This window comes from Anabrus simplex, chromosome 7, assembly GCF_040414725.1.
Source record: "Anabrus simplex isolate iqAnaSimp1 chromosome 7, ASM4041472v1, whole genome shotgun sequence".
Lineage (NCBI taxonomy): Eukaryota > Metazoa > Arthropoda > Insecta > Orthoptera > Tettigoniidae > Anabrus > Anabrus simplex.
The window spans coordinates 139,117,778-139,145,029 of record NC_090271.1 but is presented as its reverse complement, the minus strand read 5'-3'; the positions used below and the strand labels follow the sequence as shown (position 1 = coordinate 139,145,029).

At 41.8% G+C, this 27,252-nt stretch overlaps 1 protein-coding gene across 2 annotated transcripts in view; it reads left to right on the top strand.

Moving 5' to 3' along the window:
• The first annotated feature begins 2,491 nt into the window (after positions 1-2,491).
• The window catches only part of TfIIS (RNA polymerase II elongation factor), a 228,798-nt gene continuing 204,037 nt past the window's right edge, over positions 2,492-27,252 (top strand). Inside the window, exon 1 of one of the 2 annotated variants that reach the window (XM_067151340.2) lies at positions 2,492-2,663. In XM_067151340.2, coding sequence (XP_067007441.1) covers positions 2,595-2,663 — 69 coding nt within the window. In that variant the 5' untranslated portion in view covers positions 2,492-2,594. The remainder of the gene's footprint in view (positions 2,664-27,252) is intronic. The other variant, XM_067151341.2, reaches the window with a different exon arrangement.

The window sequence follows — 27,252 nt, the reverse complement described above, 5'->3', positions numbered from 1 at the left end:
ACATGTAAGGAAAAGAAGGATGCAGGTTCAGGAGAACGAAATAAACCGTTAACAGCGTTATATAGGAATCTAAGGTCGGCTACATTCCTGCGACTAGATAACGGGTGAAGGTTTAACTTGTCTAGTATCTGATTACTGCTCAAGTTTCGACAATCAGATACTCTGGCGCTAACAATGGCACAGAATAATGACTGCACGCGGTCAATATGATTCAGATTAGTGGGTGAAGAGGTAGACCAAATGGGAGACGCGAATTCAATAATCGGTAGGATGCAAGATACATAGTAGGCTCGGAGGCCGCGGATATCGGTGATGTCAGAAAATCTATACAACAAACCGAGAAGTGACTTTGCTCGAGCGGTTATCTTTTGTTTATGGGGGACAAATAACAATTTACTGTCAAACATCACACCTAAGTCATTTTGTTCTGTTAGAGTTGGGAACGGGTTACTGAGGAGGGAGTATTTACTGAGAATAGGGGATTTACGAAGCGTGATCGAAATAGAGGAACACTTGGCAGGATTAGGCTTAAGACGCCATGTGGAGCACCATTCAGAGAGTGAATTAAGCCCACTCTGTAAGGAGTTTACGTCAGATAAAGAATCGATTTGTTTGAATATTTTACAGTCATCTGCAAATAGTAGAATTTTACAAGAAACGGAGGATATAGAATTAATGAGATCGTCAATAAATAAGACAAAAAGAAGCGGACCCAGGACACTGCCCTGTGGGACGCCAGAATGTACCATAACAAGAGTCGAACTGAACCCATCAAGAACCACACGCTGAGTTCTGGTATTGAGGAAGCTCTGCAGGAGAGTTAGCAAGCGGCCATGGATATTAAAACGTTCTGAGAGTTTATAGGAAAGAAGTGCGTGGTCTACGGTATCAAAAGCCTTAGCAATATCAATGTAGCACACGTCCAGTTTAGGACCGGCGTTAAGAGCAGATGTTGTACGATGGAGAAGAACAGCCAGATTAGTTAGGCAGGAGCTACCAGGAAGAAAACCATGCTGCTGGGACGATATATAAGGAAGTGTGAAAGAAAGAAGGCGCTGGTGGATAATCTTTTAACAGATGAGTGACAGAGTGGGTAATATAGAAATCGGACGATAGTTTCTGACATCAGACCTCTTTCCACTTTTAAAAACCGGAGTGATGTTAGCGAATTTCCAGTCGTCAGGAAAGTAGCCGGCTAAGAAGCAACGGTTAAATATAACATCAATAGGATGGGCAAGAGTCGTAGCGGTATTCTTAAGGAAGGCAGGACTGAGACCATCCGGACCAGTAGGTTTATTTTCTGGCAGGGAGGAAAGTAACGAATAGACTTCTGACTCATAGGTGGAAAGATTACTGAGACTATGAGAAGGAACAGACTCAATAGACGGAAAGTCAGGGAACTGAACAGGTGCAACAAAATTATACGCAAAGTAATCGTTGAAAATTTCCGGTCTATTACTACCACTGGCTAAATTATCACCCCAAGTCACTGTGTCTGGCACACGCTTTGTATTTTTCCTGCTGTTTATCAGAGACCAGAATGTTTTGCTATTACTTCTCACTTCTAGGCAGGCAGAGTTTATGTAGTCCTGGTAATCCCGTTTTAGAAGCTGTTTATGGTGTTTGCGAAGGTCAGAAAACGTTTTATAGCTGGCTTCAGAAGGTGACCTTTTCCAGTCTTTCCAGGCTTTCGTTTTATTAATTTCTGCAATTTTGGTGTCACTTTTCTTCCAAGGTGGGCATCTGGCGGATGTTTTACGAGTGGGAACAAGGTCACGGATCACAGCACGAGTCCAGTCATAGAACAGGTCCACTGCTTCTTGCACTTCACCCACTTGCAGCAAGTGCCAGGGTATAAGAGAGAGGGTGTGATTGACAGCCTGCCAATCAACCTTTCGCCACAAGGGTACACAGTTCCTTGTAAAGGGTCGATGACATTTCGGGGGGCGGGGAGGGTCAACAGAGTATGTTGCCTCTACAGACTTGTGGTTCGATTTAAAAATATTTCGTCCCACAGAAATAACGGAAGGCTCCACGGAGCAGAGCAGGTAGTCAAGAAGACTATCCCCGCAGGTGTTCTCACGGACGTACTGTTGGAGGCCTAGGCCCGTAATATAATGGTCGAGATACCACTTGTCAAGGCTATTAGAAGGGACACCATGAGTAGGGGAATTCCAAGAAATAGAGAGGTTAAAGTCGCCTAATATAATTACATTAGGATTCAGATTAATGGCTCTCATTACAGAAGAGAGAAAATTTTCAGAATAATTGAGGGTTGATCGAGGTGGCCTGTAAAAACAAGCAAATAGATATTTGGAATGTTGGATCCGAACCCACAACCGACGCGAAATCGGGAGGTTCAACACGTACTACCTAATACGTTGAAAGTCTGTTTCGATTACAATGCGGTCGTGAAAATTCAATATTCCTCGTGTTTTCATTGTTATATTGGTAACATTGTCTAATCGGATGTGGGATGGAGTTTTCATTTTTCTCTTTGGTGCAGTGTACAGCGGTACAGTGTTTGAGGTTTCATTTTCGTTTATGTTGTGTCGTCTTCGTGCTGTATTTTGGTCGTAATTCACGTGGGAAAGATGAGTGTCGAAGAAGAAGTTATGAAAATACAAAAGAAGCTGAACAAGATGTCGTCTGGGGATGGAACCGTGCGTTTCATTATGTATTATACTATATATCATAAAAGCGTTTTAGCGGCAATTGCATTTGTGGTTGTAGAATTGTTATTGTTATCTTAACCTAGATGTAATCTTGGTATTAGTTTCAGAGGTCTCGTACCTAATAAGAGTCTGTTAGATACAGTTGGGGAGATACCAGTAGCTGTTTTAGAGTATATTTAATATTTTGTTGATGAGGAGGAACGTTTCTCTGTGTTGCCGAGGAAAATGTCACTATAGCAGAAAACTTCGAGATAGTTCATATTGACGTTTATCTGTTCCTTGCGTTTCTTATAATGTGAAGGAATATTGCTTCGTTCATTATTATTTGTTGCATTTAAAATAGTTTGTGAAAATACCATTCTTCTCCATAATAGTGTAGTACGCATTATTTTCTGTTATTTTCAGAAACTTCGAATTTGTTGTGTGTCTGTGGTTTAATTTTATTATCATTTCCATGGTGGTTTGTTTAAGTGTACTTTGTTGTTATTTTTCTTAATCTGGATTTCAGTGATTCAGTAAGTTTTTTACTTTGAAAGTGGGAGGGATTTTTTCTACATTTTTGGGTAGTCTTGGCAGATGTTATTGATAAGAAGGGTCATTTGAAGTTGTAGTTACCAGCTATCAAGGCAATCTCTAGTTTGGGAGTAGATAATGTCTTCGTAGAAACCCTGTCACAACCACCTACTATGCATCTCCTTTCTCTGTTCAGTATGCTGTATTTTTTTGTGGCTGCTCATGTTTCCAGTACGTAGTACACTAACCCATTGTTTGAATGAAACACTCGTTGATTATACAAGGCGCGGTAGAGATATACACTCCCTCGCAAGGATTATAACCTAATATGAGAGTTTGAGTGCTGCTATTCTTACCTAGGAATGATCCTGGAGGAGAGATGTGTGCATTAGGCCTGTCAGGGACCAACCCTCCCACCACTAGAAGTATATTTACTTTCATAACCTAAAGTGATGGTTCAGGCACCATTATCCATCGCTTCTGCCAAGGATCACGGGCATTGGCCGAGGTATTGAAGATTAAGATGTTATTCCCACTAATGAAGAGACAGAGATTTATTTACCAACCACTGTAGAAGAAAAAAAAAAGGGCTAAAGACGCCTGCGAGGTTTGAAAGTGTCTTGGCGACGGACGATAACTCTACTTCCTCAATTCCTCGTATATTCTCAGGCCTTACGGCAAGAAAAGAAAACGTCATTTAGTGGCTGTAACATATTTTTGCACATCAAGGCCCCTCTGGGGCCATACTCCCTTCGAGAGGCTTTTTCCTATCGTCACGGCGCATACTATCCACACGACAAGAATAAAAAAGTCAGCCATATCAAACCAACAACCAACAGTTGGCAGCAGTGCTATTCTACTTACCTCAGAGCTGCTAGTGGAAACCTAAGTATTAAACAAAGTACAGTCACCACATAATGGTGCCTCGTGTTAATAACATTGCGGGGCGGACTCAATAGAGTTATGCCAAAGGCTCTGAGGAGGCCTATTAGTGCATTTCAGACTGTCCAACCTGTCACTTTTGGTATAATTGCCACTGCCATTGGATCACTGGCCAGCAGCCTTTGAGTTGTAGCGGAACCCTTTCGTTTATCCCTTAACACCCTTGAAAGCTATTAATAGCACTTGTCTAGGCTTCTGGTAAATCATTATTGCTAAGCTGCCCTTGATTTCTCACCTCCACAGGAAGCTTCTAGATAAAGGTGCATTTTTAGAATATGGGCTCCACAATTAATACAGAAACAGTTACATAATGTTACAAATAAAACAGCATCTGTTTTATTACTCTAATTTATTTCAGGATGAGCCAATAAATGCACACATACATGTATACCCATGCAATTCTATTCAACCATGAACGTCCACACTGACTAATTGTTGTCTGTTTACAAGTCTCACACAGCAGGACTCCAGCTGGACAGTGTTTAGCTGAAGGAAGCTCTTATCCTATTTGAGAGGCCTTTCACTTGTGCTTCTCCAAGTCCAGTCAACCCATACAACAGCTGTGTGCAGACTGCCACGCTTGAACACAGTGGGCCGATTGCAGAAACGGCATTTAGACAATGTCTATGGTTAAACAATGCCTAAGTATGGCTGCCGCATTGCAGAGAAGTTATTTATCACTTAGACGCCGTCTAAAACCGATGTTCAACCAGTCATGTTTAAACACTGCCGAGAACACTGTTTAACCTCAAATGACAGGAGTGAATCACAATCAGAGGTTATGTACCGTGAAATATGTAATTTGTATTATCATGTTGAGACGATTCCGGAAAGAATGGTTAGTCCGACGGCCTCTCTGTGGGTCGCCCGCTGCAATTCGTTTGACATGCACGGGGAGATAATCATAAAATAAGGTTTCGCTTTACGAGAGACTTGTTTCTTGAGACTGACGAAGTGACAGTCCGGTAACTGTCAACTTGAATACAATTCTTGGCAATCGATATATTTTATTATATACAAGGGGTAATTTCCATGGAATTATAGGTCACTTCGACTACATACATACCACAGTTACGTGTCCCGATCGTCTGAGGGCTGTCACATACATCAACCGGGAGAGATTCATTTATATTTACTGCCAAGTAAACACCCATATTTGTGAAAACTAAAAACTAGGTTGTATGGGATTTACATATATATATATATATATATATAATCGCATAGGTTTTCGGCAACTATCAGATAGGAAAAGGCAAGTGGTGGTGGTGATTATTGTTTAAAGACGACTGGGGAAGAAGAGCCGTGGCCATAATAACAGCCCTAGTATTTGCCTGGTGTAAAAATAGGGAAACTACGGAAAACAATCTTCACGGCTGTCGATGATGCGTTTCGAACCTACGATCTCCAGAATGCAAGCTACATCTATATGGCCCGTACAACACACTCGGTTACACATTACTATTGCTTCATCTTCGCTTCGTCGAAGCTACCGTATTTATGAGTAGATTACACTCACTGTAACAACGCTATAATGAAAGCTACACTTCCCCGTACGGTGGCTTGTCGCTTGTGTCGATAATATTATGAGATTTAATTTGCACCGAAAGCGATACTCTTATCTGTGGGCAGGTCATGCTCAGCCATATTTGAGTAATGTGTAGGAAGACAAACAGCTGACTGACGTTCGGCGTGCTCACCGACGAATTTCATTGGTTGCGACAAGCAAAGAGTTGTATGAAAGATACTTCTGTCTCCATTTTCAAACCAAAATTGAAACTTTAAGGGATGTCTAATTAAACATCGACTGAACACTGTTTATGAAATGGAAGATCGTGAATGATTTAGACGTTGTTTAGGTAGACGATGTCTAAGGCTTAAAACTAGTCATCGTTTCTGCAATCGGCCCAGTGTTACTGGTTACACAACATACAATGATCGTTCCTTGCTTCCACTCCAGAGACTGTTCAGTAATTCACACAGTCACATGCAGTGAACAACTAAACAGCAACAGTTAACTTGGTAAACAACAGAATAGTATTTCTCACAAAATGACTTTTAACATTGTTCCAGTTAAACTCATGATAACCGGGCGAGTTGGTCGTGCGATTAGGAGCTTGCATCCAGGAGATAGTGGGTTCGAATCCCACTGTTGGCAGCCCTGAAGATGGTTTTCCGTGGTTTCTCATTTTCACACAAGACGGCTGTACCTTAATTAAGGCCACTCCCTTCCCATTCCCAGGCATTTCCTATTCCATCGCCGCCGTAAGACATATCTGTGTCACTGCAACGTAAAGCAAATAGCAAAGATAACAACTCACGATAGCTGCTTCAGTTGCCGTTTCCAGGGTGGTCTTCAGTCTACAGAAGTACATATATATACAGTACTCTCAGGTTGTACACAGTCTTCTGTTCCGTACACCTTCTTCAGCCCTGCTACTCACTGGACACTCTAATACAATATCTCCTCGTTCAGACCTTGGTGGGACATTAGCAACAGCTAACACCTCTAATTATTGTAGACAAATGAGGTAATCCACCTAATCAATACAATATAAAATTAGTACCGGTACTTCAATTAATTTTAATCTTAATCTTGGTATTAGTTTCGGCCTATTGATATTAGGCCATCATCAGTCATTAACACTTAAAAAAGTGATTGGCCATACATAACTACCAGGCGAGTTGGCCGTGCGGTTAGGTGCGCGCAGCTGTGAGCTCGCATCTGGGAGATAGTGGGTTCGAACCCCACTGTCGGCAGCCCTGAAGATAGTTTTTCGTGGTTTCCCATTTTCACACCAGGCAAATGCTGGGGTTGTACCTTAATTAAGGGCATGGCCGCTTCCTTCCCAATCCTTTCCTGTCCCATTGTCGCTATAAGACCTATCTGTCTCGGCGTGACGTAAAGCAACTATTCTCCGGACCACCTTTTGAGCAGACTAAAGCGGAAGTGACGTCATTGTCTCGTCACACTCGCCGTGGTTGCCAAATGACCCGGCGCGCGATTCAAAGTTGTACTCCACCACTATAATACAGCACAGCTCACGGATTGAACCTCGAATGAATTTAAAATAATTAATACATTAACGTATGCATGTTAGAATCCTATACAGTTTTTTAACGGCTTACAACTTTAAACAATTAATTTACTGAATTAGATTTTAAATGTGAAAACTTACAATCTGTTTTTCAGTCAATGGCCGGGTCAGGGATGGAATAAATGAAGCCCCATTTTGCGGCGAGGACAGGAATTGAGCCGGCTGCCGAAGCCTGTTTCACTCCTCTGGGGCAATGATTAATGACTGACAGATGAAATGAAATGATACTGGAGAGTGATGCTGTAATGAAAGATGACAGGGAAAACCGGGGGGCCCGGAGAAAAACCTGTCTCGCCTCCGTTTTGTCCAGCACAAATCTCACATGGAGTGACTGGGATTTGAACCACGGAACCCAGCGTTGAGAGGCCGACGCGCTGCCACCTGAGCCACGGAGGCTTTCACAATTTTAATGTACTAAGTACAATTTCACAGTACAATTTCAATAAATTAGCTATTACAAATATATTTTTATAAAAATATTATTTTTCTTCTTCTTAATCTGATTACCCTCCAGGGTTGGCTTTTCCCTTGGACTCAGCGAGGGATCTCACCTCTACCGCCTCAAGGACAGTGTTCTGGAGTTTCAGACTTTGGGTCGGAGATACAACTGGGCAGAATGACCAGTACCTCTCCTGCTATGCTGAACAGGGGCCTTGTGGAGAGATGGGAAGATTGGATGGGACAGACAAGGAAGAGGGAAGGAAGCGGCCGTGGTCTTAAGTGAGGTACCATCTCGGCATTTGCCTGGAGGAGAAGTGGGAAACCACGGAAAACCACTTCGAGGATGGCTGAGGTGGGAATCGAACCCACCTCTACTCAGTTGACCTCCCGAGGCTGGGTGGACCCCGTTACAGCCCTCGTACCATTTTTGAATTTCGTGGCAGAGCCGGGAATCGAACCCGGACCTCCGGGGGTGGCAGCTAATCACGCTAACCACTACACCACAGAGGCGGACTATAAAAGTATTATGTCATATTATTATTATTATTATTATTATTATTATTATTATTATTATCATCAATATACAGTATATATATATATATATATATATATATATATTGTAAGATGTTCCTGAGTCGCTGACTAATTTTACAAACATATAAAACTGCATTTTACTTGAAAATCTGAATATCTGCATTTAAAATGGAAATTATAAAAATTAACATTCCTTAAATAAAATACACACACGTCGGACCTTATACTCACACTTACTTGTTACCTGCTTACTTACACATACGTTATTTGAAGGGCGCCAGCTGTCACTCAGTACAGCAATAATAGAATGAGACTCTTGACTATCTCTAGGGTGTGGGGTAATAAGCTTACTTTTGACAACATACCATATAAGTTCTGGGAAAAGGAGATTGGCGTTCGGTTTCCCCATTAATTTTGAGGTTAAGATATTTTACTGTCAATGAAATGAAACTATGAATTCGTTTGATAGAACAATATATATTCTTTAAATAATATATCCAAAAAATAGTGAGTCTTGTTGCGATAAAACAGATGAGAATATGAAATTATGACATTGCAACTGAAAGAAACTAGGCATGAATTTGAATTCTTCTTGACCGGACATTTAACAATTTATACGAAATATTTCCCTCACTGATTCACTTGACTGTACCTTCAACACTTTGAGTGTAATTACGACGTAATCCATTGCTCTGGTGTTTACTGTAGATGTGTCACGCCTAACGCGGTGATACATCCTTGCGACTGCTTCTTCTCCATATCATCTGACTTCTTTGTAAGTCAATATGGTATGACCTCTTGGCAGGTCCAGGGTTGCCCTCTCTGACTCCTTGGTAAGCCTTGCGTCCGCGTCTTCCACTAAGTGACGGACCAACCATTTGGTCTCACTCTCTCAATGACCAATAATTAATGGCTCACTGAGTCTTCTCCATCTCTCGTTCACACTCGTTGGCTGACCACCTAAGGCCTCTTGATCTAGTAGACTACTTCACTGTACTGCATCCGTATAAGTAATGACTGACGCTACAATGTGCATCCACCTTATATAGACGTTGGTTGACACAACTACGTAATCTCCAGAAATAACAATGACATACTCCCACCTACGCGACAGATATTACACACAGTGGTGAAATAGCCCCGCGGCGACTAACTCCGTGCGCGCATTGCTAAATAAATACAATGACATAGCCATGGCGCGGCGATGACTTGGCAGAATCGCCACTAATATTGCACAATGCCCCAACGTCACATCTAATCTCTGATATATACAACAATTCTCACTGTACAGGTATTGAGTGTTATACTACACATACGTATATGTGTATACATCTAAGTGCAATCTTGCAAGCAACAGGCAATTGCAAAATTGAATAAAACGGATAATTACAATAATAGTACAATATCACAGATAACATAATAATAATACTGACATAATAATAATAATAATAATAATAATAATAATAATAAAATACAGATAAAATCATACAATAATAAAAATACAGATATCATCTTGTAACGGGATTTGAACCGTTACAATATATATATATATATATATATAATATTTTATTATTTATTATTCACTATTATTATCTAAATATATGGCCTGATTACTGATTGAAATGAGTTGCTACTCACGAGCGATTTATGAAAAAGGGAGGGAAGTGAGGATTATATATGGGCCTACTCGTACTGGAATTAACTTGGAACTGACTGATGAAGTTGGGGATCCAGGCAAAAACCTGTCCCACCTCCGCTTTGTCCAGTACAATTTCAATAAATTAGTTATTACATATATATTTTTATAAAAATATTATTACATATTATTATTATCATGCAGGAGGTTTCAGCGTTAGCTTACCTTGTGCCGCAGTAAGTAATCTGTGTCACTATCGAGTGGCTGCGCACCCAAGTCAGAATCAGAACCGGGGTCAGCACACAAGGTAAACTAATCCCATCGTCAATACTATTCGCTCGGAAATGCTTATAAACAGACAAAATCATATTTCTTTCGCTGGAAGTAAAAATCTTGCGTTTCTTCTTCAACTGATAACAGTCTGGTGAATTTTTGTTCGGATCCATCGCACAATAATATCCAATAATGAGTAAGAAGAAACCTACAAACGTACAAGAGACTACAAGAATTATGAATTAGCACACAATACGCACATGCACTGTTTTTGTAAAAGCGAAGCACACGTGTTCAGGACATCCACTGAGTGAGTAAGTATGGCAGCTCCGCATTGACTGCAACATTGCCAAAACTCGCTCTGAGTAGCGCACCCCTCTTGCCCCCTCACCTACCGTGTGACAACACCGAAGGCGCTGCCCCTGCCGCCCGCGCCATCCCCTGGTCTATACACTCACTTCCGCTTTAGTCTGCTCAAAAGGTGGTCCGGAGAATAGTAAAAAAAAACCCAATATAATAACTAAAATAGACAGCATAATACTTGATACTAATAATACTTGGTAAGTGTCTTTCCACGTTCCCTGGAGCTTTAGAGGCAAGCCCTTCTTTGTTACGGGGTTATGTAGCCATCCTAGGTCGTTCTCATGATTTCCGATGGTGTCCACTCATCAGTTGTTTGGTGCTTTCACTCGGTTGCTCTCTGTGCTCATACTCTTCCAGACAGCGGTGGGTGCATCCTCTTGTCTCCTTGTCAGATCCTGGCAGTACCCATCGGGCAGGGCTGGATGGTCCTCAGGTCGGCCGAACACTAAACCCACCGGAAAGCGTAGCTCTCTTGGTGGTCTTCTTCCATCTTCTTCTGACAGTTTTTTATCTCCTTTGTCATCCTCTCCCGGCTTTCTACTGTTCTCTTCTGCCATTCTTCCTTCTTATAGCCTTCTTCCTGCTTCTCCATCGTAATTTTCTCGCTTTCTTCTGTCTTCTTTTGACCGTCTTTCATCTCCTTTCAATGTTCTTCCATCTTCCTCATCAGCCGGGCTGAGTGGCTCAGACGGTTTAGGCACTGGCCTTCTGATCCCGAACTTGGCAGGTTCAATCCTTGCCCTGTCCACTGGTATTAAAAGGTGTTCAAATATATCAGTCTTGTGTTGGTAAATTTACTGATACGTAAGAGAACTCCTGCGCGGGACTAAATTTCGGCACCTCTACGTCTCCGAAAACCTAACAGTAGGTAGTGGGACATAAAGTGAATAACATGAATTATTGTTCAGTATATCGAAGAGCACATTTAACTGTACCTCAGTTTTCATGTGGCCTCTGGTCTCAACTGACATGCAGTAATTAACACAAGGTGAAAACTGGAAGATTTATGTGTGTGTGTATTCACTATACAGGGTGTGGTAGAAATACCTGGGTGAAATTCAGACGTAAATAATTCAGCAACACAACAAGCCAGTCACAATTTTGTTGTGCCGTTTAAAAGAGCAGTGTTTACCATTTATGTTACATACAGTAGATTGGAGCGAACTAAAGGTCGTATTGGCCACAGCTTTCAATCAGGTGTCTCTGTTGTGGTGTGCGCGGTCTTGGCCTTGGAGAACATGTGCATCGCCTCGTCTGGGCTAGTCAGTCAGCCAGTCAGTCGCTAGCATGGCGTGGAGTGGTGAACACAGAGGTTTCGTGATTGAGACTTATTTCAAAAATGCCAACTCTGTTACCACAACACAGTGTTTGTTTCGCAGACACTTTGGTTTGGGTCGAAATGAGAAAGTTCCGAGCAGGGACGCCATTCTGTTATGGGTGAACAGTTTTAGAAAAAGTGGTTCGACTGTGAAAACGAAGCCGCCTGGTAGGCCTCGTAGTGTCCCAACACCAGAGACCGTCCGTGCAGTGAGACACGCCGTTACGCAATCTTCTCAACTTTCTGTGTGTAGGCATTCACGTGCTGTGGGACTCTTGGATTACACCGTAAGGAGGATTAGGCTATATACACAGGCATGAAGTTCCATCCGTACAAAATGGTGGGTTTTCAGAAACTCGAACGTGATTGAGCCAACCACAGAGCATGTTGTGAGACTATCCTGGAAGCTGTAGCAGCTGATGCCAGTGTCCTGGCAAGTGATGGAGCACACTTTCATTTATCAGGCTACGTTAATAAACAAAATTTTCGGTACTGATCTGCAACCAATCCTCAACAGCTCCATAAGCGACCTCTCCACAGCGAGCGTGTTACTGTTTGGTGCGCTTTTGCTGATTTCGGAATTGTAGGCTATTACTTTTTTGAAGAGGAGGACAGAACTGTAACAGTAACATCGGATCGTTATATACAGCTGTTACGCAACTTCCTGCAGCTGACACTCACCGTCTTAGGGAATTCTGCTGTGCGGTTCCAACAAGATGGTGCCACTGAACACACAGCCATGGCATCGAAGGGTCTCCTCAGAGAAATGTTTCCAGGACATCTCATCTCCTTACGGGGTGACGTTCCATGGCAGCCCGTTCCCCTGACCTCGCCCCGTGCGATTTCTTTCTTTGGGGATATTTGAAGGGTTGCGTCTTCCGACGTAAGCCACGAACACTACATGACCTGAAAGCTGCCATCCGTGAAGAAATCGAAGCAATACCACAAGACATGCTCAAGTGAGTCATGTGGAACTTCAGGGAGAGGCTTCAGAGGTGCAGCGAACAGGGCAGTTGGCATTTGGATGACCTTATTTTCAAAACATAGTGTGTATGTGACGAAAATGGCAAACACTACTCTTTCCAACTGTGCAATAAATCTTTAAATGGCTTGTTGCATTGCAGAGATATTTACCTTTGAAATTCGTCAGGTGTTTCTGCCGCACCCTGTACAACGATGTTCTGGAATGCTCCCAATGGCAGCTGAAACCTGCAGTGTCTGGGCTGCTGATTCATGCCTATTACGATGATGTATTACACATGGTGCCTGTTCTAAGTTCTGACACCAGTTTTGTTACGAATAAAATAACCTCTGTTTTATTACTCTAATTTATTTCAGGATGATCCAATAAATGCATGCGCACACACACACATACACACACACACACACACACACACACACACACACACACACAATTCTATTCAACCATGATCAGCCACACTTACTAATTGTTGTCTGTTTAAAAGTCTCTCACAGCAGGAATCCAGCTGGACAGTCTTTACCTGAAGGAATCTCTAATCCTATTTGACAGGCCTTTCACTTGTGCTTCTCCAAGTTCAGTCACCTCATGCAGCGGTTGTGTGCTACTGGTTACATAACGCACGATTGTTCCTTGATTCGACACCAGAAACAGTTCAGTAATTCATATAGTCGCATGTGGTGAACAACTAAACGGTAACATTTAAAGCAATGGTAAACAGCAGAACGGTACTTCTCACAAAACGACTATTAACACTGCTCCAATTACACTCACAGTAGCTGTTCCAGTCGCTGGTTCCATGGCAGTCCGCATTCTACATCCCCCTGTGAGTGGGGGCGGTAGAATAACACCCACGGTATCCCCTGCCTGTTGTAAGTGGCGACTATAAAAGGGGCGCCGGGGACTTTCAACTTTGGGAGCATGGGTTGGCGACCATGGGGCCCTGAGCTGAACCCTGGCAGTGCTTCCTCTTATGCCAGGCTCCTCACTTTCATCTATACTATCCAACCTCCCTTGGTCTACTGTCTTTTCCGACCCGACAGTATTATGTATGGAGGCCTAGGGAGTGTCTCATTTTCATGCCCTTCGTTGCCCTTGACTTTCTTTGGCTAATACCTTCGTTTTTAAGTGTCGTTTCCCTTCCAATTTTTTATCACTCTGATTAGCAAGGCCCATATTTTAATGACCCAAAAATATTTATAAGTGACTGCAAATATCTCTTGGTCAACGTAAAAAGACCTAAAAATTAGAATGAAACAGACAATTTCATCATTAAAAAATGCAAACAGACTACGTCGTAGTATGTTGAAAGGATTTTAATAGGTACCTAATATAATTTAATTATTATTTGACAAATACGAATTATTTGCACACAAATACTTGTTATTATTTCAGTCTATTATTTGGCACTCCAAGTTCTGTGTTCTTTTCTTCAAGAAAAATAACACTTCATGGTATGTGGAACTTTAAGGCTATAAGGCTGCAACATCTGAAGAACAAAAAACGAGATAATTTTGCCGTAAGGTACCAGTACTCAAATTCTTGATCAGATTACAGGTAATAAGAAAAATGTGCACTTAAAATACATGAGAGGGTATACAGGTTTACCTCATTCTGCGTTACACTAGATGACAGGAAAAAGAACGATGATTGTCGACTAGCATGTTTGTGTACTTTGAAAAGCTCCTTTCACCGTCTACGGATGCTATTGGAGCATACTTGAAGTGCACTAAATCACTGGATGTAAGTTCTTCAATGCCAATAATACTGAAATCTTCACCCGCCAAAATCCGAGGGATGGAGCACAAAACATTAAAACCAGAGTTCTTGTCAAGAACATGTTTCAGTTAGTCTTGACACTGACACACCAGAATTGCCACAAATGCATTTAATTCGTCAGTGGCTGATCTGACTAAATTGATAATTTTTTCTAGAGCCATGCCTCTGCTGAAGACGTGTGATAATTGACGAGAAGGAACTGAAATTTGCTTTGATGCACGCTAGTTTTCCCTCCATTTCTGTATTCGAAAACAATTCTTGAGCCATCTGAATGGCCTTGGCATCTTGTACGTCGAAAGATTCTATTACATGCTTCACTGGGAGTGGTCACAATAGTAAATACAGGCGTCGATCCATGTACCCCACCGTGTGATGCGAGGCTGCGGTGGTAGTGGAATATTGGTGCTTGGCATCTGAAAAATCCGTGCATGATGGAACCTTAGCAAATATCTTCTTAGTTAGGGACACAAGCTTATCAACGTGGAAATTTGATCTGACTTCTTCGGCCACTCTGAAAAGCGTGAGGTAGGCAGGTTACATGTACCATTTTTTAGTAAAATGCTTTGATTGCATTGGCAGCTTTAACTATATAAGGCGCTGCATCAGTCACAAAGAGCAGATCATCATCATACCTTACAATCTCAGGCCATAGTATTCCCATCGATTTATTGATGAGGCGACGTATAGAATGGTTCACAGATTGCAAAACTTTGGTTGTGAGCAAAAATATTTTTCTAGTCCTGTCTACTTCTAACATACCCACGATTACATTGGCAATGTAACGGCCCTCTACATCACTGGTTTCATCAATTGAAATGAATATTTTGTTTCTGCAGGCTTCTTCTCTGATATTCCTTATTGTGTCGTCGTAGCATTGGGATATATAGTTCTTTCCCACATTAGACTCATCCGGAATTGCATGGCCCATAGAATTTTCCAAGAAATTTCTTGGTTTAATACTGTTCAATTTCCAGAGTGGAATGTTCGAAGAAACCAAAGCTTCAGACAAGTCTTTACGAAACATAGAAGTAGTACCGCCATCAGAGGATGACTGTGAGAGTAACAGTTGAGAAACTTTTCGTCTTATCTCCCATATGCAGTTATCAGACTGTGCCTCCTAAATAGGCAACTGATAAGTTCACCTGCATACACCCCAGCGTCAGTGTGTGGGGTCTGACACATCCCACTCTGACGAGTCTAGTGTTAGACCTAAGACGAAACGCTAGTTAATAGAGCAAATGCCGGAAAAACCCTACATCTAATTTTTTATCTGATTTTTAATAATAATGTTTTAATGCAGCCACTGGCCATAAAATAAGAATACAATCATATATATACATCCATACCTGCTTAGTTCGGGCGGAAATCACTATCATTACCAGGCTTTCACAAATTCACTAATTGAGCACTTTCTCTCGGAGCATTCCTGTATATGATATCGCCCGCAGAGTTGACCACAGAGCTTGCACACACACTGATCACTTGGGTCATGGAATTTCTTCTCTGAGCACAACTTAAAATGGAAACCATGGACCACCATTCTTGTAGCGATGTGGCGCAGCTGGTAATTTGTGCCCATCCACCTTCTGCCCATCATGGCTTCGGTAGTGTAGAAGGAATCCCAAATTTCCATTTTCTTGGCTTTCAGATCTTGTAGAAGCTTCTCGTATGCCGCATTAACTGGCAGTATCAGCTCGTTCCGAAGGTCCTCTATCAGGTACGTTTCCCTCGTTAGCTCATATACCAACCGCGATCGGGTTGACTTTGATACTCCCAGGACCCTTTTGAGGTAGCGAGCTTTGATTTTCTCCAGTTCCTCCAGTTGTTTATAAGTAAGGTACTCTCCTATGAGTTCGAGACCATATGTCAGCACCGGTATTACCTTTGCCTTAAATAGCTGCATAGCTGTCTCTACTGCAATAAGGGTAATATTCCCTATGTCGTTCATTGCTCTGATTGCAGCAACCATCCTGGATCTGATGTGTATTCGGAAGCAATGCCCACTTGTTTGCAGAGTTAGCCCTAGATATTTGAAATGATTTACTCTTCTTAGACGCGATCCTCTACACATTATTTGGTCAGCCTCCGCGAATTTACCGCCCTTCCTGAAAATCATAATTTCTGTTTTGTCCTCGTTTATCCAGATTTCATTTTCTTCTGCCCATTCCACGAGTAGGTCCATAGCTTGTTGCAGTTCATCGATGTTCTCTGAAGCGATCGCCATGTCATCCGCGTAGATATACATTTTCGCATTGGTACTTTCTTTTATCTTTACCCCTACATCGCATGTGAAGGCGTTAAACAAGATTGGACTCAGTGGATCTCCTTGGAGGACCCCTATTTTCTGTGGTATCCACTCTGATACGCCTATCCCATCGTCCATTTGCACATAATTTTCCGCTAGTATATTTGATATAAGCGTCGTCATATTAGATCTTCCGGTCAATTTCTCCAGCTTCTTGACTGGGATCTCCCTGTTCACTAAATCGAAAGCCTTCGAGTAGTCTACAAATATCACGTAGAGTTTTCCTCCTGGTGTTTCCAACGTAGATTTGATGTGTCCTAGCAGATTTTCCATAGCCATGATAGTGGACCTTCCTTTTCTGAACCCGAACTGTTCGTCGGGTAGCAATGGATCTATCATTCCCTCTATTCGCTTGGTCAGGACTCTTGTTAGCAATTTTAGGCCTGTGGACTCTAAGGCTACTCCTCTGTAGGAGTTAGGGTCGTCTGTGTCTCCTTTACCTTTGTATAAAGGCTTTATTGTGGATTTCTTCCATTGTGTTGGTATTCTGCCTAGTTCTAGACACTTATTAAGCAGTGCAGTCCATATAGATATAGTTTCTGTCACTGTCTTTTGAATATGCTCATTCCTAATACCATCTGTACCTGGAGCCCTGTTTTGCTTAGCTTTACTGATGGCCCAACTTACTTCTTCTGTTGTCAAAGGCTGGGGCTCGTGACAGACCTCTGACTGTCTGAACTGAGGCCTGGTTTCCTTCGAGCAGATGACCTTGCGCAGATGCTCCTCCCAAGTTTCCATCGGTATGTTTGGCTGGAATCTTCTCTCTTTGGGGCGTAGTGCTTTATATGGATCCCTCTTGGCTTCCTCTATAATTTTCTGTTTTTCTCTTTCGATGTTGTCACTTATTTTCTTTTTCAAGAGCTTTTTGTACACCGTTCTTTTGGCTCTATATTACTCGAGTACTTCCGTAATTTTTATATTCTTAGCCTTGTGGAGTGACTCTATTGTTTGTTTTCTTTGTAAGTAACACTCTTTGTCAAACCAGGGTTTTCCTTTCCCTTCAGATCGCGGTAATACCGCTGCCTTAAGGAGTCTTTCTAGGAAGAGAGCTGCTTCATCTAAATTTTCCTTCTCTATCAAGTTCTCGATATATCGTTTTTGAGTAGCCTCAGCCTTTATTTTCCCAATGTCAATTTTCTTGCCAAGTGTGTTGTCTTTCATTATTATACTTGAGATGATCTCTGTGCTTACCGGGATGTGTTTTCTCACGACGGCTTCTTCTGAGCAAACTGGTTTAGCCGGGCCAACTATCTTGAATCCCTTAGTAAAGATGAGATCTATAGTACTCCCTCCGTTTGGACAGACATACGTCCAGTCGGATTGTCGGTTTAGCAGCTGTAGGCCTTGTGATTGTAGGAACTCCACAACTTCTCCGGTTTTCCCTTTTTGCTTATCTATGGCACAGTTTAGATCGCCTGCTAATATAATTCTCTCATCTTTTTTTATCTTGTTCAAAGCTATGCCGAGACTGTCAACAATATCCATTGCGGAACATTCGGGGTTGAAATACGCTGCCAAAATTACTCCAATCTTAGTCCGTATTACGAGTATGTCATCTTCTCCCATTAGCTGTTTACAGTGGGAGAGATGGGGTTTAACCAATACTGAGACTCCTCCTGATGGTCTTCCTCTTCCTCCAGGCATTTTTGCTGTTACCTCGTAGTGGTAGAATCCTGGTATAATGATGCTATTATGTTCTATGATGAAGGTTTCTGTCAATATGCAGATATCGTACTTTACTATTGTGTTCTTCGTCAGTAGGTTCAGGGCACCTCTTAATCCTTCAACATTCCAGTTCATGATGTTAATAGCGTTGCTGCAAGCCTCTAAACTTCCAGGGTTGCCGAAAGGGCCGGCAGAACACGCTAGAAGGCCAGAAGGAACTTTTGTGAACTCTCTCAAGATCAATCATTGGAATCCCTATTTTGAATGCTCTTGAGCCGGGTTTCTCACTAACTATATCACAGTAAATTCTACCCTTCACTTCGTTTTCTCTTAGGTAGTCTACAATATCGGCCTCGGTAGTGTCTGGGTCTAGTCTTCCTATGTATAACCAGGCAATTCTCTCCGCCACTTTCAGTCTCGTAACTCCTTCTCTCGTACCTCGTACTGATTCCTTCCGTGAGTGTTCTTTGTGTTCAAGGGTTTCTTGTGTTGTTAATCCTCTGGTATCTTCTAAGTTCCTGCGATTCGTTTCTCTTTGTTGGTCTGCTTTCCTTTTATTTATTTTTCCATAAACGTTACTAGCACTTTCCTCCGGGTTGTAGTTTTCCTCCAGGTCAATTATGTCCCTTTTGTGGTCGTTTTCAATACGGTATTTTCTCTTGTATGCTATTTCGTGGGGATCCCTGTCTCCTTTGGCTTTTCCTTCCCCTTCTGAGGTAGTTTCCTTCTTTTCTTCCCTCTCTTTTTCCAAAGCTTTTTCGTGCTGTGGCTCTATTGCGGGTCCATCATTTGCCACACTTGCCTTACGTCCCATTTTTCCTCGTTGATGTGGGGTTATAGTATTTGTAATCATTGCTCAATGCGGGTTCGGTGGTCCGATATTCGAAGATGACCCTTCCCCTTGTTTTTCGGGAGGACTCGGCGCCTTACACTTAGTTACTGAAGATCTGCAAGTTTCGAATTCCTTCCGCAACGCATTGTGCATTTCTTCCCTTACTTGTTGCACTAAGCTATTCTTCACGGACTCTATTATAGTTTGAACACGTGTCGATAGTTTATCTAGTAGTTCCTCTTCCATATTGATTGCCTTTATTTTTGATTTGCATTTACTGCATAACCAAGTTAGCATGTAGTGTCTTCTTTTATTATATCAAATTCCCCTTTAGTCATTTCCGTGCAGCTGAAGTGCTGCCATCTGTTACAAATCTCGCATTCGACAGCTTCGCCTCCATCGGCGACTTGCTTTTTGCAGTTGTCGCACCGATCTGTTTCTGCTGGGGTTGTACACTTCTCTGACATGATGAAAGTCACCACTTCGTAACGATCCACCGACCGTGTAATTTGAAGCTATGTATAATATAAAGTTGGCACTACACGGTATGTGCGTAAAGGGACAACTGATCTGATTTTTGATATGCTCTATTGGTGGAAAAATATCTAGTTCCCTCCATGGGAACTTAGAATTTCCATTAGGCTATATTAACTCATAAGCTAACAGAATGAGAAGATCGCAATATAATTTTTGAAAGGATACTCCACTTTAATTAATCATTCATGCGAAATAAAATAATTATCATAATCATTTAACAAGACAACATGGTTGAAAATAATAAATATCATGCCGATTAACCTTTGTTGGTTTTCACTAAACACATCATAAACAGTCACCTGACTCTAATTTTCATAAAAATTCCATAATTAAATTCAACACAACATTTTCTGAGATATTGATCACAAAAAATAAAATATCTGCCAATTACGAAATTAATTCTATAAATGTTTTGTTCATTCATTTTTGTCACTTATTGGCCAAAGTTTGTCCTCCTACATTCTATCTGTCATATACATCATCTAGCTATCTATCAACCTAACGTACAACTTGAATATCCGAACGATCCAGTCTTCACAACATTGCATACCATAATGTAATCGTCTGCTAACCAGCCAAAGGGACCATATCATTTTAATGAATAAATCAATCATGCTAACAACAGCACACATCTGGAACCTTCTGATCTGTCGTACCTAAAAAATAAACGACGTCTAACTACTAACATTATTAATGTAAACGTTAATAATAGGATGTCCTCATGGCATCTGCTCTCCTCCAAAGATTTCCTGTAAATAAATACTCCTGCCTAAGAAGTTAATTACTACAAGCAAGTACTCACTGAATGCTAACGTACTGCACCGGGCGACATCATTACAACAACATAGCTCGTTATTTATTCATGTCATTTTATCGAAGATCCTCTCAGCAATTCATCCTTCAAATGCACACATCTTACCTTCTTCCCATCATGGATTAATATTGTGATGACTTGTCACACGCTCGACATTTATAATAGCCGCATTTGTATCACCATAATATTCTCGACGACCCTATCATTCACAATACCTTCCCTGATATTTTCATCATGCCTATACATTATCATCCTAAATACACCAGCACATGTATCTGAAGAATCTCATAACTACGCGCATGTAAAATCATCCATTATAATTGACAGCATAATTGCATTTCTCTCAATTAATACGCGACATAAATCATACTACAGAAGATCTCGACACTGACACATTAACTGCATAATTATTCACTAGCAGTTTCCCGCTGGCTCCACCCACAATGTACAAAGTATGGTGTTGTTCGTTACTGTCCTCACGGATGTATTTGCAAAGTTTCGAGTTAATGAAATAAAGCACATGATCTGCTGTGGTAATAGAATGTAATATTATGACAACAAAACACTTGAAAATATATCACACAAAGAAATTGAATTAAACGTTCCTTGGAACAACACTGCGCACCTAACTGTTAAAAAGTTCTTCTAAGATCTTCGTCATGCAGACACATGTATTCATAACTTTTCTCAGAATCTACCAATTTAAGTAGTTATTACCCCAAAAGAAAGCGCTTGATCCACTGTGTGGTTTTAGACCAAAACGAACTGTGTACCTCAATTAGAACAAAAGATATGATTGCTTCAATGAGAAAAAATGTTGAAGAAATGGGACGTCAAATTGAATGTGCAGTATTAACTTTCCTCAGAATCGACCCATTTGGATAGTTAAGAGCTGAAATGAAAGAGCTTAATCCACTGAGTGTTCTTAGACCAAAACGAACCCCGTACCTTAATTGGAACCAAAGATATGATTACACCAAAGAGACAAAAAATTGAAAAAATCAAATAATTTGAGGAAGACGGAAGTTAAGTGATTTGTAGTACCTGTTGACAAATCTGTGCACGAATACCTTTCAGTTAAAAAAAGAATGATGGAAATTGACCGGATAGAATGGCTGGACTGACTGACTTAAGTTTTCATAAATTTTTTTAATATATAGACTAGAATTACAAACGCAGCATCTGTTGTATACTAGGAACTTGGTATACAGTGACACAACATAAAGTTTATTGTTTCAGTGATTTGATACAATATATATAAGAAATAAAACTGAATTCTTCTTGAAACTTGTTTGAATGCACGCAATTAATGTTGAAATTAAATCTTAAATTGGATGTCTGTTGCATATGTACAATTATACAATACGAGAGTTCTATATGCACTTAGTTCTATCTTGAGGAGATAGTCTGTTTCACTAATAAATTGTCCTGATAGTCGAAAACTATCTTCTGTGAAATTACAAGCGTAACTTGTAGAGAGAGGCAGAATGCTGGTACTAGGTTTATACTTGCAAGGAACTTGCATTAATTTATTCAAATAGCAGAATGCTAAGGTGGACGTCGGAGCACTGGTGAGGACTAAAGGGAGTCGCAGAATGCTGTACTCGGGGCTCGACGTGGCTACGGGGATCAGGATAATGAGGCAACGTTCAGAGGTGAAACCTCACGGCCAGCAATTTGTCCACCTGTTCAAAACACGTTTTTAAGAGGAATGCCTCCATGTCTGACTTGCGGTGTGGTCTGGTCGTCGAACATTGGGGTAGTCCTGGAGAGGCTCGGAACGAAGCTCCTTATATATCGCTGGCTGACTTCATCGGTGAGCGTGCCAGGCGCAGTAAAGACACCTCGTAGCTGCTAGAAACTTCGGTGCTGGGGCGGGTTGCGGAGCTTGTAGGTGCAGACCTTGCGATGCGGAGAATACACACAACACCCTCCCCTCCTAATTACGCCGGTACGGTGCGAAGCGGCACTGGCGGTGGCAGCGATGCTGGGCTGGAGAGTCGGCCGGGTCAGTTGTGTTGTCCGGAGCCTGGGCTGGGCGAAGGAGCGTAGAATTGTCCTGAAAAGAACCCATGGTGATTAAATGGTCCAGAGCTCGTTCTGCAATAGATTTGTTAGGCAGGACAAGTGAATCAACAGAAGGAGATGGACGATAGCGGAGGCAGATCTGGTCTTGGTGGCGGCAGATGCGTTTCTGTGCGGTCTGGATGTCGTAGAGACGATGGCCCAAGGTACGGCAGATGATACCAGGTATCCAGGGAGGATTGGACTTGAAAGTCCGGACATAGACCTTGTCGTGAACGTTGAACTTAGGCTATGAGCGCTGCGGCTGGGCAGGAAGAGGCTGCAACAAAGAAAGCAAAGTGCGATGAGGGCGTCCATGAAGCTTGTGGGCTGGAGTGAGGTTGTCAGAACCAGGCATAGTCCTATATCGTCCTAGGAGTTGGAGTAATGCTTGATCTTTACTTAAACCTGAAGATACAGCTTTCTTCATGTTTTTCTTGAATGTTTGTACAAAACGTTCGGCTTCACCATTAGACTGGCGGTGCTAGAATATGCCAAATGCCATTATGTGTACAGAAGTTCTGGAAGTGAGTGGCAGTAAATTGAGGTCCATTATCTGAAATGAGCACTTGAGGTAAACCTTCAGTAGTGAAAATCTTCTGAAGTGCACGAATGGTAGCTTCTGTAGTAGTAGAATGCATTTCTACGACGTAAGGAAAGTTGGATAGAGAATCTATCACTATGAGCCACATAGAGTTGAGAAAAGGTCCAGCGAAGTCTATGTGTACTCGTTCCCATGGAGAAGCAGCAGGAGGCCATGGAGCTAGGTCAGATGACGGTGCGTTCTGATCTATCTGACAAGGGTCACAGTGGCGGATGAGGCGCTCAATGTCGGCGTCAATACCGGGCCAATAGCAGTGGTGACGGGCGAGTTGCTTGGTGCGTGATATTCCCCAATGACCTTCATGTAATAAGTCAAGAACTTGTCTGCGTAGACTAAGTGGGATAACCACTCGGAAGAGGGTGCCTGTTTCCAATAGTATTACTCCGGCTCGAGTCGTGAGACGATGATAAGGTGCAAGGCTGGTAGGAAGCTTGGTATGAAGAGGCCAACTGTTGCGGATATAAGTACGTACTGTAGCTAGTGTACTATCCTTATCAGTCGCTTTGGCAATGCAAGTAGCGTCAATGGGAAAACTGGAGACTGTGTCTTCAAGTTCTATGTCTAACTGAAGACATGCAGATTCTTGAGAATCGAAAGTAGTATCAGGACCTACAGGTAACCGAGAGAGACCATCAGCATTACAATGCTGGGATGTGCTACGATAGACAATCTGATAGGAGTAGTCAGACAGAAATATGGACCATCTTTGCATTTTCCTTAGAGAGTGTTCAGGGATCTTATTACCAGGGTGGAATAACTGAACAAGAGGCTTGTGATCAGTAATGCTGAGGAAATGGTTGCCATAGAGATACTCGTTGAAACGGCGAATACCAAATATAATAGTTAAAGCTTCTTTCTCCATTTGAGAGTAGTGACGTTGATGCTCGTTGAGTGTCTTCGAAGCGAAGGCTATAGGACGTTCTTGTCCGTGACGATCCTTCTGGGAGAGAACGGCACTGAGTCCATAATCAGACGTTTCCGTGGCGAGAGTGAGGAGCTTACCAGGCTGAAAATGTGTCAGCTTGACAGCATGGACAAGGGCCTTGTTGATAGTCTGCCAGAGAAGAACTGTCCACCGGCTAAACGGCGAAATAAGTCCTCAGGTTGTATTTTTGCCGGACGTATACTTCTGCACGATTTCCATTGATCGTTTCTTATTAATTTTCAATGGCTCCCTCATACTCGATCTAGAGACCATTGAAAGGTTATAATATGCTTATCCTGCTTAACATAGCAACGGGCGTACTAAGACTCAAAGACTTCCAATATAGCGTCAAGAAACATCACCAGCTGGTGTGAAACGTGTATACATTCTTTGTAGATTGTTTTAGAGGAGCGATTGTTGGTCTGGGAGGAATAAAAAAGTTAGCCAGTGGTTTGTAAAAAAAGAGCGATTGACGAGACCAGTAATAGTTTTGTAGTGAAAATGAAGTTGTTCATATATAAGTAAAAGTGTTCTCGTGTGATATATTTATAAAGTCGACAAACTTGACCATATTGGTCCTTATTGACTCTTAGTAATAATTATGTACAACGGGTGATTTTTGGTCTGTCCTGTCAATACATTAGTATTTGAATAATTTATACGTACATGTTTCGGGAGCCTTAACTCCCTTTATCAGCGTATTTACATCAAAATCTACCTTATCCAAGTCTTAAGATACAACATCTCATCACATTAACATTAAGAATTTTCCTGTTTAACCTCAACACTAGTCACTATGTGTACACCTTGCTGTTTTTTTGTATAATAATGCCTGTTCTACCCAAGACGTAAGACATGGAATATATATAGAAACACTCTTGAATTGTCCACTCATTCCTCCTATCCTTTACACTCTTACAACCTGTATCATCACCCTGAATGGATCCATTAGCTGAGTCAGCCACTGATAAAATGTACCTTGTCACTGCTTGTATTGTTGCTGCCACTAGGAACCTACCATATTAACGTCCAATTTGACATCCTTTGAAGTTAATACCCTTATAGGTTGCATTGATATGTTCGTCGTTGTATAAATATTAGAAATTTTAGCCATGTATATGCCATCAGGGCAGAAGACATTTGCTCGATTGTTGCAGGATCGGACATTTTGAATCAGAGCGGAACAAACCTCCCGTTATGTTTCTGTAAATGTTCCTTTAGTACTATAAAGAAGAATAAAGAAAGAAAAGCTATTTTTACCTAGTTAAAATGTATATTAAAATACTTTGTGATATAAAATATTAGGATTTATATATTGATAAAGCGGAGGAAACCTATCCGCTTGCCGGCCAGCCACTAACAGAAAGTAGGCCTATACTACCCATATAACCTGACCATTTAAGAGGAGAGGAGGGGGAGCAGTGGGGAGTGGGCCGGATAGTTATAATTGATGCTATCTATTATCCTTTTTCTTTCTCTTCACATATTGGTTAGCCAACTTAAATAACGGATTTTCTTCCTTAATGTGTTTATGCATCTTTAGTACCCAATACCACCAGAGGTACCAATACTGACCGAATGCCACACGGCCCGTTGGGTTTCAAATTGTTAGCTTGTGTCGTGGTTTGAATATCGATATCGGTGGTTGTCTTCAACAAATTTTCAGCGAGGTACCTCTGTGGTTAGTTCTGCGGCTGGGTATACGTCTAGATCTACTCCATGGACCCAAGTTGAAAACAGATTCCTCCGTTTTTCGGAGGTATTTCCAAGACTTCGTTCACCAATATCTAGCCGTAAAACATATCTTCACGGATGGTTCTAAAATCAGAGATCATGTTGGTTGCTGTTTCGTCACTGTTGATATGAGCACGAAGATCTCGCTTCCTAGTGTAGGATAGCGTGTATACTGCAAAGCTTTACGCAATCTTAGAGGCTCTGCATTTTGCACTGGGTGACGAAAGAAGCCACTTTCTTGTGTGTACCGACTCGTTAAGCTCTCTGCAGTCTGTTGAAGGCTTTTTCTTGCAACACCCACTGGTGCAGCAGATTCATGACCTTCTAGCCAGGTTAAGTGATGCTGGCACCAGTATCACTTTCGCACGGCTTCCAAGCCACGTTGGGATTGCGGGAAACAAACTTGCGGATGAAGCTGCGAAGGAAGCGGTACTTTTACCTCTAAGACCTGTCAATGTACGTGCTAAAGATATTTGTCCTCACCTACGTCGAACCATCTTGGCGCCCTGGGAATTGGAGTGGCTAGCTATCCGAACTCCCAACAAGCTGAGAGCAATTAAGAAGACTACTACCGTGTGGCGGTCCTCTTTGCGGCCTTCATGGAGAGGGGCCGTAGTAGTACTGTGTAAGTTGACGATAGGTCATTTACGACCTACCTACTCCTAACGAGGGAAGAACCTCCCCCCCACTGTGTTCTTTTGGTGCCGACTCCACCATGGCCCACATCCTCACAGAGTGCGCTGATTTCTCTGGATTAAGACGGAGCCTCGGTCTGCAGGAAACACTCAAACACATACTAGTCGATAACACGACTGCTGCTGATCGTCATCCGCTTTATGTGCGACAGTGGATTAGTCAAGCGTATATAAATTAAAAGTGTACTGTTACTCAGGGAACGCACGTTCCCTTTTGATTCGTTAGTAATTTTTCGGCCTAATTAAATTAGTTTTCGTTTTATTTTGTACTGCGTTTCCAAATTCTTTTCTTGAATAAATAATTTTGGTTTTATTTTAAATTGATTTTCCACTAATTTGTTCAGAGAGGATGATTACATCGTGGTACTTCCCCTTAAAACAAAAATCACCACCACCACTCAGTCATACTACGAGAATGAATGAAAAAGAAAAAAAACTATCTATGGGTTTTGCTGCGCCTATAGTTTGGCGGTAGCCCGGTAGCCTACAAACCATATAGATGACTGCTATATCTGCTTGACTTTACCAG